Here is a 13,697-nt window from a genome sequence, read left to right as displayed (position 1 = left end):
TCCCTTTGATCAACCCATCCTTTTCCTTGGATCTAAGAGTACACTAGACAAGGCTTCAAGGATATTTTTACTTCCAAATTTTAGATATCCCTTGTTTTGTATTATTCTTCCAAATTCCTTTTGTCAGATTGAGGTAATTTTCTGATGTTCTGCCAATATAGGAGTTACTCTGAAAATTACTTACTGCAGAAAAGTTAATTGTGGGATTTAGTGTTTGAGGATGGTTTTATCCTTTCGAGGAAAGGTCACAAAGGTAGTGTGATTTCTAGAGCATTTCTTATTGTTTGTCTCTGTCCTCAATGAAATGTAACGGATTTTGAGAATAGCTGAATAAGAAACCCAACCTATATTTAATCTTGGGTCACTGGTCTGCCTCATCTGTTTCATGGTAAATTAGACTAGATGATCTCATTGGGTATTATAAAACTATGTCCTTATTTTCAGGGAGACTCTAAAATATCAGATAATATTGATAACTCTCGTATGAAAGTAAACCTTATAACTATATTCTTAAATTGAATCATTTTTATTCAGAATTTTAGAGCCAGAGATGATTATTGGGGCAAAAGAATGGATGGGGAAAAAAGGATTCTAATTCAATGTCCTTTATATTGAGTTTTGTACATCTACCTAGATGACAACTAAACTGAGATGGAGATCTCTTCTTTAACCAGAGGAACTGATTTTAATCTGCCATAGATATTGGCTTTTTTATAGGATTTCCTATAGAAGTAAAAGAGAAAAGTGCTCTAAGCTTTAATTTATTTTTAGAAGATACTCTTGGTCAGGGATATTAAGAATGTTATGAATTGGAAGCAAGATCAGAACTCTTGGGTTTTGGTTCATTCTTCTTTTCTGCATTTATTTATTACTGTGTTTAGTATGTATTATACCACAACTCACAAGTAGATACCAGAATAGATAGTCTAGTTCAGTGCTGCCTCATAAAACTTTCTGTAATAATGAGAACATCCCAGTATGATTGGCGGCTTACCAGCCACCTGTGGCAATTGAGCCTTTGTAATATGGCTAGTGAAATGGAGATACAACATTTTCCTTCAATCTTAATTTGAATAGCTATGTGTAGCTAGAAGCTACCATGTTGTACATCTGCATCTAGATTTTTACCTTCAGCAGTTACCAGACTAGGAGGCAGAATTTTCCAGGAGAGATTTATTTGACTCAAGTTGGATTTCAAAAGACACTATCAGCCAGGAACACGGTGGCTCACGCCTGTAATCCTAGCTACTCAGGAGGCTGAGATCTGAGGATCAAGCAAAGCCAGCACGGCCACAGAAGGACCTGAGACTCTTATCTCCAATTAACCTCTAGAAAAATGGGAAGTGGGATTGGCTCAAGGGTAGGGTGGTAGCCTAGAGCTGAAGAACTCAGGGATAGTGCCCAAACTGAGATCGAGCCCCATGACCCAGAAAAAGGAAAAAAAAAAAAAGCTGGAAGCATAACTCAAGTGGTAGAGTGCCAGCCTTAAGTGGGACTTCAAGATCCTGAGTTCAAACCTCCATCCTGGCAGCCATATTCCCCCCACACACACCCAAAAAAATGGTCTCAGTAAATGAACTGTAAGTAGAAAACAGGTTAAAGCCTCAATCGTACTTTTGTTTAGCTTTTATCCTCCATACTGTAAAATTGACTAAATAACTTGCTTCTTTGTAGTGTGGTTTCTTCAAGAGAAATAAGAAAGATCATTATGATGCCACATATCACAAGGCTGAGATCCATGCTCAGCCGTCTGATAAAGAGAGGCTTACTTCTGATGCATAGTATTGATCTACTTCTGTAATTGGTAATTGATCAATGTTTTATAATTGCTAGCTGTGGGACCTGCTATGGTTGTGGTGGCTAACTTGTAAGAGCAATAGCTTGCTGTGTGTGTCCCATTAACAGATGTTTTCAAATGTCCACACTGGCTTGCCTTGCTTGGATTTACTTTATTTATTTTACTTAAAAACACACAGTTTCTTTGTTTTAATGCACAAAAAAAATCTTTCAACACAGGTGAGTTAATGTGTTCTTATTTAAGATGACCCACATCAATGAAGAAAATCCGTATTTGTACACACAAAAGGAGACTTCAGACCTTCGAAATAGCCCAGTTGTTAGTCCAGTATGGCATCCCACTTGAAATATTAAAGATGCTTGAGAAATCCTAGATTTGTTATCCATTTTGGAATTTTCCAGGGATCAATGCTTGTGTTGACTGGCTGATTAACCTGTTGCATGCTGGATTGGGTTTCTCTTGATGAAGAGGCTTTCTTCTCATCTTTTTCTTCTCCTCGCTATATAAAGTGATGAGGAAGGCTTCAAAGGCTTTTTTACAGTTGTTCCAAAATTGTTTTATGCCAGCTTAGCATGCAGTGTTCTTTTTCTGCAAATCTGCTTCAGGCCAAAGACCATTACAACAAAGAATGATTATCAGTGTGATATACCATCTCCTACTTTAGGATATGGTCTTCTACCTTTTAAAGAAACCTACAATGTACAAAATTCTAGTATGAAACATGTTTTGAACAGTTATTATTTCACTATGTTGTAATGGAGTTTGACCATATTTCATTGTCCTACAGGCTTTTCTCTGCCTTGAGTCTCAGTTGATTTTGAATTAGTGTTTTGCTTCTCTGATTTGTAAACCTGTGGAAACATGAATTGCTGGTGATTCCTTTTTCCATGTTTGTGGGTATGCAAGGATAAAACTATTCATGTAGTGATGCCCTTCATGGCACAGCCATGTTGAACCTTACCATGCAATTTTGGTTTTAAGGTTCACACTTTCTTTTCTCCTTTTTTAAAATGGAACAGGCAGCAGTCATCATATTTTGTAATGGATAAGTACTTTGACATTGCACAGAATAATAAATGAGTCCTTGTAGAAATGAGTTAGCACAAAATTTCTTAGTTCATTTAGCCTGTTAATTTAGTAATAACCTGGAACATGATTTTTGCCTGACTCCATGATATTTTTATTTCGTGAACATTTTTCACCATAAATGTTCTGTACCTGTCACATAATAAACACATTAATCATCCATTCTATCTCCCATTTTATTTCAAGCTACATTTTTTTATTTTTTGCCAGTCCTGGGCTTGAGCTCAGGGCCTGAGCACTGTCCTTGGACTTTCTCAAAGCTAGAGCTCTACCACTTGAGCTTCCGGCTTTTTTCTATGTATGTGGTACCGAGGAATTGAACCCAGGTCTTTGTGCATGCTAGGCAAGCACTTTAACCACTAGGCCAAACTCCTGGCCTCAAGCTACATTTTTTAATTGAAAACTACTTTAAAAACATTTCTTATTCATTAAAAAATTCAGTCTGATCAAAATTTTCACGCACATTCTCAAATTCAACTTTGGGTCAGATTGACTTTTTTAACCAATGAATAAAATACAGATTCATTTGCGATTTGAATGTAAATATTGTCTTTTCTTTTTGCAAAGGAGAGAATTGGAGAATAAACAGGATAGCAATACCTTCCTTGTGTCCTTGATTGATTTTTAATGGAGGACACAATTACTTTGTGGTTTCTAAATGAAACAGCTAACTTAAGCACAGTGGTAAATCTAGGCAATGGTAAGGAAAGACCTTCTAGCTAGTGAGAGACATGATAATGTGTAGCAAAATTTTACAAGAGAGAACCCCTTGGAACCTGGCAGATTCCCCCTCAAGCCCAGTGAGTGTAACAGTATATATGGATCTATTATAATCCTAGCATTGGGGAAACTGAAACAGCAGGAGGTTTGTGAGTTTCTGGCCTGCCAAGGTTACATAGTGAAATCCTATGTCTGAAAAGATTTTCTTGTTGTTCTTACAATGATCTGAAAATTTTATCTATAATGTAGGGACTTTTTATTTTTAATGGAAGCATTATTTGGCAAACTTTTAAATTGTTAAAAGGTAGCAGCAAATATTATAAAATGTAAGGACAGAATGAAAGAAGACTTTTCTTCCAGTTTTACAGTTTTTATTCTTTTCTGTTTATTCCCCCTGCTTTTAGGCCTTTTTAACCTGTTAGTTTTCCCGCCTAGTTTAAAGGTATCCTAGCCAAACAGAGTACTTAAGCATTCCAATTAAGAACACTTCCAATTTAGAGCTTTTTTTTTTCTTTTTTTTTTTTTTTCTTTTTCTCATATGAGTTAATTGGTATCTGTTTCTTTCTCCCCTTTCTCCAGTGTGGATTCTTTAAACGCTCTAGGTACGATGATAGCGTCCCCAGGTACCATGCCGTGAGGATCCGGAAAGAAGAGCGAGAGATCAAAGATGAGAAATGCAATGATAACCTTGAAAAAAAACAGTGGATTACAAAGTGGAATGAAAGTGAAAGTTACTCCTAGGGGGAAAGGGATGTTCAGAAAAAAAGCATCACCATACCCAAAATGTCTTTTTCTTTTCAACTCAGCAATTCAAATGGATTTAAAAGCCTGTTCAATACCTGGAAGTTTGATTTCAGACTGACTAGACACACAGTACCAGCTACAGTTTTAACTGTGGATATTGTTACGCAGCCTAGGGCTTCCTGTTTTGCACAGCCAAATTAAGACCATTGGAATGGATTTTTTTTTTAATTGCCTTAATTGAACTTTCCAGGTTGCCTTTGTCTTTGGTGTGGCTAACTCACACATGCCAGGGAAGGGCCCGCCCACTTGCACTCTCATGGCATCTCCTGATAGGGAGCTGGAGGCGGCTATCTAGGATCACCCACACCAACAGAGTGACTGCCTAGCCTGCTCAGCCAGCACACTTCCTGTAGGGGAGAAGCTGTGAGTTCACTGTCCCCCAGGGGTCCAAGACTCTGCCATCTGGGAAGCTATGTCTTGGTTGAAAGTGCTGTCTTGTGTTAAATGTGCAATAGAAGGTGATGATGCCATCCTGCCCTCTCTCCGATTCCTACTAGTGTGAATTCTTGCACACGCCAAATGCATACAGGCTTCACTACAACACACAGGTGCAACAGACTTGAACACTAGTTATACTTATTTGTAAATGATATTTATTTTTTTTCTTCAAACCATCTTGTTATTGACTAATGGGCCAAAGATCTTTCAGGTAGGTTTAAACAATCAGAAGCTTAAAAAAACAAAAGAAAAAGGGGGGGGGAACCATTGATTTAACCCACATTACTTCCTGTGAAAAGAAAATAATAGCTCTTTATAAATGTACCAGAGTTGCTTTAAGGATAGAAACAAACTTATCTGTAAATGATAACTTTGTCTTATGGCAACCCCTTCCCTAAACAAGGGTTAACCTTTTCATTCTCACCTAACATCTAGTATTTAGTAGTTTAGAGCCCCTATGTGATATTTCTGAATTCCATGCTAAACTTTCAGAACCTCGTGAAGAAAATGTCCATTGAACTTTGGGGCATGTTTACTCACTGCTGCAAATACTGTATATTCAGAACTTGAAAGAAACAGTGAGTGGATCCAAATGGACCCAATGTGATACTACTGAATGAGTATCTGCTACTAACATGGCAATTCTAGTTAGACAGAAGAAACATCATGGTTCTTACCTTTTGAAGTGTCATTAAAACTATTTAATCAGTGAGTCAGTGTTCTATTTTTTTTAATTGTGCTTTATCCCCTGTCTAAATTTCCCAAATGTCCTTGCTACTACATTAACAAGATTTTGGGGGCTGAGATATAGCTTAATAATACAGTGCCTAGGTTGTCCAACGCCCTCGGTTTGATCCGAAGCACTGGCCCCTCCCCCAAAAAACAAAAACAAAAAACCTTTCAAATGGTGAAAGCAGATGGAGAAGACTTAAGGGTTTTTTTTCCTTTTTTTGTGTGTGTGTGTGAGTGTGCACGCATACCAGATTGAACTCAAGGCCTGTACACTGCCCCTTAGCTTTTATGCCCAAAGCTGGCACTCTGCCACTAAGCCACAGCTCTACTTCAGCTTTTTGCTGGTTAATTGGCAGTAAGAGACTCACAGACTTTCTTGCTTAGGTTGACTTTGAACCATGATCCTCAGATCTCAACATTCTGAGTAGCTAAGATTATAGGTGTGAGTGGCTCTGTGCATTCAATAGAAGTTGCAAAAGACTGTTTTTGTTTTTTTAATTATTGTGCTTTGAACTGTTATGGGGAGCAATAGCAAACAGGTGCTAATTTGCTTGAATATAGTATAAGTGGTATCTCATCTTTTCAAAAGAACAAAATACAGTTATATGTGCCATTTATGCTTTGGAATTTTAAGCTTCCTCCCACCCCCTTTCCACAAATCTATGCTTAAAATGCTCAAGATTTTATTCTGGGTGTAGTTTGGTATTTTCATTTATAAAAATAATTTTACAAATGATGCTTTGTTTACAAAAATTCTCTAAAACAGGTCATAATAAAGTCGCACTTTCTTGTTGGAGGAATTTGGAGCCTAACACAGTGGCTTGATAAAATACTAAGAAAAAGCTGTTATCCTGACATGTTTGTAGACCTTTGTCATGAAAATGAATGTCCTGAATGGGGGGTGGGGGCGGGCAGTTCCACAGGAAGAAATAAGAATGTTATAGTGCTTAAATTTATAGTTGTTAAAAATGTCATCTCAAGTCAAGTCACTGGTCTGTTTGCATTTGATACATTTTTATACTAACTAGTATTGTAAAATTATTTCATGATTAGAAAATACCTGTGGATTTTTGTATAAAAGTGTGAAATAAATTTTTTATGGAAGTGTTTATTGGTTAGTAGCACAGCATTGTATATGTTAAGCTCTAAAATTATATGTGACAACCTAAATTGCCTTTTTTATTTCATCAAGCCAAACTTAAGTTTTCAATATTTTTTATTCTGAAGACTCCCTTATTATTGTCAGGTCACCCAAAGCTACTGGTATCCAAAGGAATGCAATGTAAATGTGATTGGATCTTTTTAAATCTGTGGTGTAGTCGATGCATAAATCTGTAGAATTTCTTTTTTCTAGAACAGAAAATGGGACGTCTACATGGTTTAACCAAGATGCTTATAAGTTGGGGACTGTCTGTAGTGATTCTCCTTGCTTCACAGGTTTATGTAGGAATTTTGTAATGATACCATGACATTAAAAAAGTTCTTATGATTTAGTTGCTTTCCAAGTACATGTCTGATGTGAGAGCAATCCAGCTGGAACATGTATGATGTGTCCTATGTTTATCACAGGACTTGTTTTACACCAATTGGAAATACTTCCTTCAAAACATTTCATTTGGATTTAAGCAGTGCTATGAGGCTCTCTAGCTAGATTATTATAAATTAATAGAAGAAAATATTAAGCATGTATATATTGTCTAGACAAGTTAGGTCACTCAAGCCTGAATAGATTTTATCCAAAATGTATTTTCTGTCGGACATGACATGAGTTAACAGTTTTTTTTACCTTTACCTTCCTTCTCCAATATTTGTATTGTCTTAATCTTGGGTTTTTGAAAACATGGCAGTATTACCACCACAAAAATTAATTTTCACTTTTTGATCATTGCAGACAGTGGCTCTTTGTTGTTGTTTTGCCTCTGTTCACATATATTCAGGGCCATCCTTGTGACAGAGTCCTAAAAGAAGAGTCGCAAACATGGACACTTCATTATTATTCCTAAGACATCACGTTGGATTATTGTGATGGTTTATATTAGAACATCCTGGCTGAGAATTTCTAAAATATAAGGACATCAGAGGTGGAGGATATTTTCAGTTGTCTGGATTAAAGAGTTTAAGCAGAACAGTGTAGGAGGACAGATTGGGGTTCAGAGACTTGAGTTTTTAAAGAGGAAGAGTGAGTGTTGGGTGCTACATTTTGGGGGCTGAGAGAACAAATGTGGGAGAATTATTTCGTTGGGGGAATCTAAAGTGAACAAAAGGGGCTTCCTCAAGAACAAAGGGTAGGTAGAGGCTGATCACTTCGGTTGAGGAAAAGGCAAGTTCAGCATTTCACTAATGGCTATTGCAGTTAGCATCTGTCCAAACCCTTAGGCCTGGATTGTGGCCATGAATAAGTGGGAACTTTCCTCTGTTTTAATACTCTCTTCATATGAAAATTCACAGGGTGGGTGAGGTTTAGGTATGGGGGAGTGATGAAAGAGATGACAAGATGCAGTGAGGATGGAGGTGTGGCCCAGGTGGTAGAGTGCCAGCCAATGAACAAAAGCAACTGTTTTGAGTTGGGGGAGGCATATAGACTGACATGTTGAACTGAAGCTCCTTTGTATACCTTAAGTGCAAAAAACAATTTGCCAGTCTAGGAATGTGTCCCATGCAATGCTCAGGTGAGTGTAGAAGCCACTTTTGCCTGAGTGTTCATAAAGAAGTCATAAAAGGAGTCCTGGCAGCTAGGCACTGATGACTCACCTGTAACCCTAGCTACTTAGGAAAGCTGATATTTGACAATTGGTTTGAAGCCAACCTGCACTGAGACGCAATTAGCCACTAGAAAACCAGAAGTGGTGCTGTGACAATGTGGTAGAGTGCTAGCCTTGCACTCAGGGATACTGCCCAGGCCTTGTGGCCAGCCAAAAAAAAAAAAAAAGCTTGTCCAGCCTGATGATAGGTAGGCAATCCGGTATTGGGTGATGATTATGCTAGGAAGTGAAGGACAGTTTTTGTAGCAGTCAGCAAAGTTTAAGTGCCTTAATCTTCTGCCTGGGTCTGTCTCAGTGCCTACATCAGGGCACAGACCTCTAGAAGAGGGCAGACAAAATTTTCACTAGGACTGGTAATGTAGCTTAACTAGCATGCCTGAAGCCTTCAATTTGATTCCTCAGTACCACATAAACAGAAAAGGCTAGAAGTGATGTTGTGACTCAAGTGATAGAGTAGCAAAACAAGTGCAGGGACAGTGCCCAGGCCCTGAGTTCAAGCCCCAATACTGGCAAAAACTAAAAAACCCCAAACACTATTAATCCTTTCTAGAACATCTGTGGAGAAATCTCTGTTGGGTCAGAATGTGATGTATTTATCTCAGCCTTGCAGGTAAGTATTTCGTTCACCAATAACAAGTAGAAAGATTGTACTGCTAAGGTTCTGCCATTGTGAGATTCTTGTGGTTTTTCAATTATTTTCCACTGGAAGTAAAAGTAGGCTTGTTGAATTAGGCCATGGATACACATACAAATAAGGTTTGTGTGTGCGTGTGTGTGTGTGTGTGTGCGTGTGTGTGTGTGTGCGTGTGTGTGTGTGCGTGTGTGTGTGTGTGTGTGCGTGTGTGTGTGTGTGTGTGCGTGTGTGTGTGCATGTGTGTGTGTGTGTGCATGTGCGTGTGTGTGTGTGCGTGTGTGTGTGTGTGTGTGCATGTGTTTGTCCTGGGGCTTGAAATGGAGGCATGGGCACTCACTGCCTTTTACCTTGTTTCAGATGAGCTGCCTAATTGACAAATTGCAATCTTCTTAACGTCTTTAATAATTTTAATGTGCTTACATTTGCTTTGAACATTGCCAATTCCAATTTTTCCAAGTGTGGACTTCCTCCTGTCCATGCCCATAAAATGTACAGGGCAGTACTACTTCATAACCTTCCCTGCTCCCCTCCCTCTCCTCTCCTGCTCTGAAACTCCTGTATAATTGTTGTTCCCACTGGCTCCAATAACTTTTACCCAATTGCTCAAAGATACAAAAGATCTGGTTGTTGTAACCTATCAAATGTTGGTAAGGAGCACTAGCTGAGGCTGTGAAACACCCTGGGCAATCTTCCACCTCCTCCCCTTTCCCTTTCCTTAACAGTGAATTCCTCTCTAGGCTTCCTGCAGGGCTGTTAGTGCTCTAGCAGCACATCAAAGTACTGGTTCCAAGCATAAAGCTGTTTCCTCTAAAAGCAAATCCTGCTGAATAGATGGCTTCACTGTCTTTGCATAGCAGTAACAGGAATGGTGGCACTTCTTCCTTAAGGCAAATGTATGCAAGGCAAAATAATGTGCTTCAGTGGAATGCCAGACTTTGTTTAAAGTAAAACTTCCTTCCCAGAGCATTTGTCATTAAACGATTTCACAACTCTAAATTGCTGCTAACTTACAAGGCACATAAATCTGTTAAGTAAAGGGACCACCATGCTCTGTGTTCCTCCATAAAAAGCTAGTTTTGCAACCTTTGCAATTCCCCGTCAGTATTCCTGTTTGGCTTTTCCATTGAACTTGCTACACCCATTTTTTTTCAGTTCCCTCATTTAATTAGTATATTACCTAAAAATATTGATGGGTTCATTTTATAGTCTTGATTTTACTTTTTTTTTTTTTTTGGTCAATCATGGGGCTTGAACTCTGGACCTGTGTGCTGTCCCTGAGCTCTACAGCTCAAGGCTACCATCCTACCTCTGGGCCTGGGTGTTATTTCTGAGCTCTTCAGCTCAAGGCCATCTCCCAACCCTGCGAGCACAGCCCACTTCCAGTTTTCTAGTGGGTAATTGGAGATAAGAGTCTCTAGATCTTTAGTGCCTGGACTGGCTCTGAGTCACGAGATCCTCAGATCTCAGCCTCCTGAGTAGGATTTCAGGCAAGGGCCTCCTGGCCCAGCATTTGATTTCACTTTTTTTTTTTTTTAATCTAGTATCATCTGAAGGTTGAGGCAGGAAATGATAGCTCACTGGTAAGGGAAATCGAAAGGTGTTCAATAACTTTTTAGGAATGCGCAGGCTGAGTTCAACAGCCAGAGATAATCAATCCTATTAGCAACACAGGGCATCTCTAGGTTCTTTGGGTTTGTGAAGGGAGCTGTTATCACACACACTGCCCTGCAGAAAGGGATTTGAGAACAAATGACTGACTCCTCTCTTTGTTCCCTAGGAAACCCAAGGGAAATGAAGATAGGCTAGCTTGTTTCCCATCACTTTCCCCACCATTTTCAGCCCATACATATCATAAATGTTCAAGGAACTTAGAATCTCACCCCATATTTGTTATATATGAAGCATATTTATGGAGGCTCTAAGTGGGATTATATTTTCAGTTGTTAGAAACTGAAAAGTCACATTTTGAGAGGTCAAATCAATGATCTGCGAGGAGGCCGGCATCTGCAAGAGGTGGACTCTTGTCACAAAGAACTGCTCGCCCCCACCCCCAGCACCTTAACCAAATTTGCTTTTTTTTTTCTTTTTTGTCCATCCTGGGCCTTGAACTCAGGGCCTGAGAACTGTCCCTGGGCTTTCTCAAGGCCAGAGCTTTACCACTTGAGCCACAGCACCATTTCCAGCTTTTTCTATGTGTGTGGTACCAAGGAATTGAACCTGGGTTTTCGTGCATGCTAGGCAAGCACTCTACCACTAGGCCAAACTCCTAGCCCCTTAACCAAGCTTTTAAGGACAAAAAACCGGGGCCAGGAGTTTGGCCTAGTGGTTAAAGTGCTTGCCTAGCATGCATGAAGACCCGGGTTCAATTCCTTGGTACCACATACATAGAAAAAAGCCGGAAGTGGTGCTGAGGCCCAAGGGGTAGAGCTCTAGCCTTGAGAAAGTCCAAGGACAGTGCTCAGGCCCTGAGCTCAAGCCCAGGACTGGCAAAAAAATAAAAATAAAGACAAAAAACCATGTGTTTGGGTGGTGACAGAGCCCCAACATAAAGATACCAGGAACAGAAACAGGGCTACCCTCTCCAGGTCTACACATGTTACATTTGTGTATCCTTTCTAGGGCTAGAAAGGATATGTATCTGCATAGCCTCTAAAACAAAAGTCTACTCTGGATGTTAAGCCTTTGACAAGAAAACGTGAATGAAAAAGAAAAGTAAAAGTTGACACCCATTTTTAACTGATCCTATTACTCCTTTGTATATCACATTCTCCGTGTATCACACAAGTTAATTTTCAGCTGGACATTCTGGATAGCATCAGAGATGCAAATAGGGGTTGGGGGCTTCTGACAAAGTCAGAAGACTGGGATCCAGAAAGGAAGGCAGGAAGGCTGAAGACTTCCTAACTTGAGAGGCTGAAGTAAAGAAACATGGTTGAAAGCTACTTTAAGAAAGTCTGAAGGTAACAGGAGGCATCCGTGGCTAGCTAATGCGTGTAATCCTCGTGACTCAGGAGATTGAGATCTGAGGATCAAGGCTCAAAGCTGGCCCAGGCAACAAAGTCTTTGAGACACTTATCTCAGATAAGCACCAAAAAAAAATCAATACAATTGTGGCTCAAGTGGTAATGTTAGTCTTACCTGAAAAGGCCCAGGGTCAGTGCTCCGGCTGATTTCAATCTCCAGAACTGTCACACACAAGTCTAATACTGAACTTGGTTTTCTTCCAAACTTTTGGTAAAGCCTGTTTCAAGGACAGTACCTATATGCATGTATAGGTGGTTTTTATATAATCTTAATAGGATAACAAAAAGTAATGCAGGTTTTCTAAACTAGATAGTTGGGTGTTTCGTAAGTCCTGGACTGATACAGAGGCATACTGCTTGGACTATTTATGTTACCCAGAAGACATTATACTTCTTTTTAGATAAGTAGATGAAGGCTCAGAAAAGTTAAGACACAGAAGGGCAGGGCCGGGAGTTTGGCCTAGTGGTAGAGTGCTTGTCTAGCATGCACGAAGACCCGGGTTTGATTCCTTGGTACCACATACTTAGAAAAAGCCGGACATGGTGCTGAGGCTCAAGTGGTAGAGCTCTAGCCTTGAGAAAAATCCAAAAAAAAGACACAGAAGGGCACATAGCCAGCAGATTGCAGAACTAAGATTCAAAACCTAGGCTCTTTTCATAATCCTCCCTTCTTCATCTTTACCAAGCTGGTGTTCAGGCTATTGAGTGAAAGTCATTGACAAGAGCCCTGTCCTCTAAGTCTGCCTATCTCACGTTGAGTTTTGCCATGTCAAGTCAGCTTTGTCTCTACCCAGGCTTTCTACCCTCAAGCCTTCCATCTGCTGTCTGGGTTACCTAGATCAAACTTCATTCTTTCATAGAGGGACTCTGTATTTGTCAATATGGAAAGGAAAGGAAGGATCTGATTAAATGATGATGATGATGCCACAAAACAAAACCTCTGTCTTGGGAATCAAAATGCCAGCTAGGAAAACATACAAGGGAGTGGTTGACTGCCCCTGCTATCGTGGGTGTTGAGATACTAGCTCTTTCCTAAGAAAAGCAGGAGTCTGCTTTACAGACCTAGGAAGCTAAGTTTTACAAGATTGCCCTTCCTCTTGTTCTGTTTTACAGACAGTTAAATTGTAAATGCTTTTTGTACAAAAACAGAACTTTCAGAGTAATAGCCAATTAAAGTTCATTGCTAGATGAAGCAATCTGACCTCTAATTCACCTTAGTTACAGAAAAACTGGCAATCCATCAATGCCAACAACCCTTAACCATAAAAAAAAAAAATCCACATCCCCAACACAAAATTATAGATCCATAGACGGAGCCTGCTTTGGCTTCAGTTTCCCTCTTGCCCTTCCTGTGCAGGAGCTTTATTCTATCTTCTTAATATACTTCACTTGTTTGCTACTATGTCATTAACATTGGGGACATGAACTCAGGAACCCAGAACTACATGTTTCAGCCCTGGAAGGAAAGTACCTGAGACTCTTATTTCTTGAGCTCTGACTCAAGTGGTAGAATACACTTGAGCAAAAAAGCTAAAAACCGGGGCCCGGAGTTTGGCCTAGTGGTAGGGTGCTTGCCTAGCATGCACGAAGACCCAGGTTCAATTCCTCAGTCCCACACACATAGAAAAAAAGCCAGAAGTGGTTCTGTGGCTCAAGTGGTAGAGCTCTGACTTTGAGAAAGCCCAAGGACAGTGCTCATG

The 13,697-nt window shown here is 39.7% G+C and overlaps 1 protein-coding gene across 2 annotated transcripts in view; it reads left to right on the top strand.

Moving 5' to 3' along the window:
- Itga6 (integrin subunit alpha 6) overlaps positions 1-5,098 on the top strand; it is a 79,635-nt gene extending 74,537 nt beyond the window's left edge. Inside the window, exons 25-26 of one of the 2 annotated variants that reach the window (XM_090342629.1) lie at positions 1,675-1,804; positions 4,184-4,270. In XM_090342629.1, coding sequence (XP_090198755.1) covers positions 1,675-1,782 — 108 coding nt within the window. In that variant the 3' untranslated portion in view covers positions 1,783-1,804; positions 4,184-4,270. Of the gene's footprint in view, positions 1-1,674; positions 1,805-4,183 lie in introns of both variants that reach the window. The other variant, XM_090342628.1, reaches the window with a different exon arrangement.
- The last annotated feature ends 8,599 nt before the right edge of the window (positions 5,099-13,697 follow it).

Source organism: Megascapheus bottae, chromosome 12, assembly GCF_031878675.1.
Source record: "Megascapheus bottae isolate mThoBot1 chromosome 12, mThoBot2.hap1, whole genome shotgun sequence".
Lineage (NCBI taxonomy): Eukaryota > Metazoa > Chordata > Mammalia > Rodentia > Geomyidae > Megascapheus > Megascapheus bottae.
Note: the sequence above shows the minus strand (reverse complement) of the source record. Positions and strands in the feature narration are given on the sequence as shown.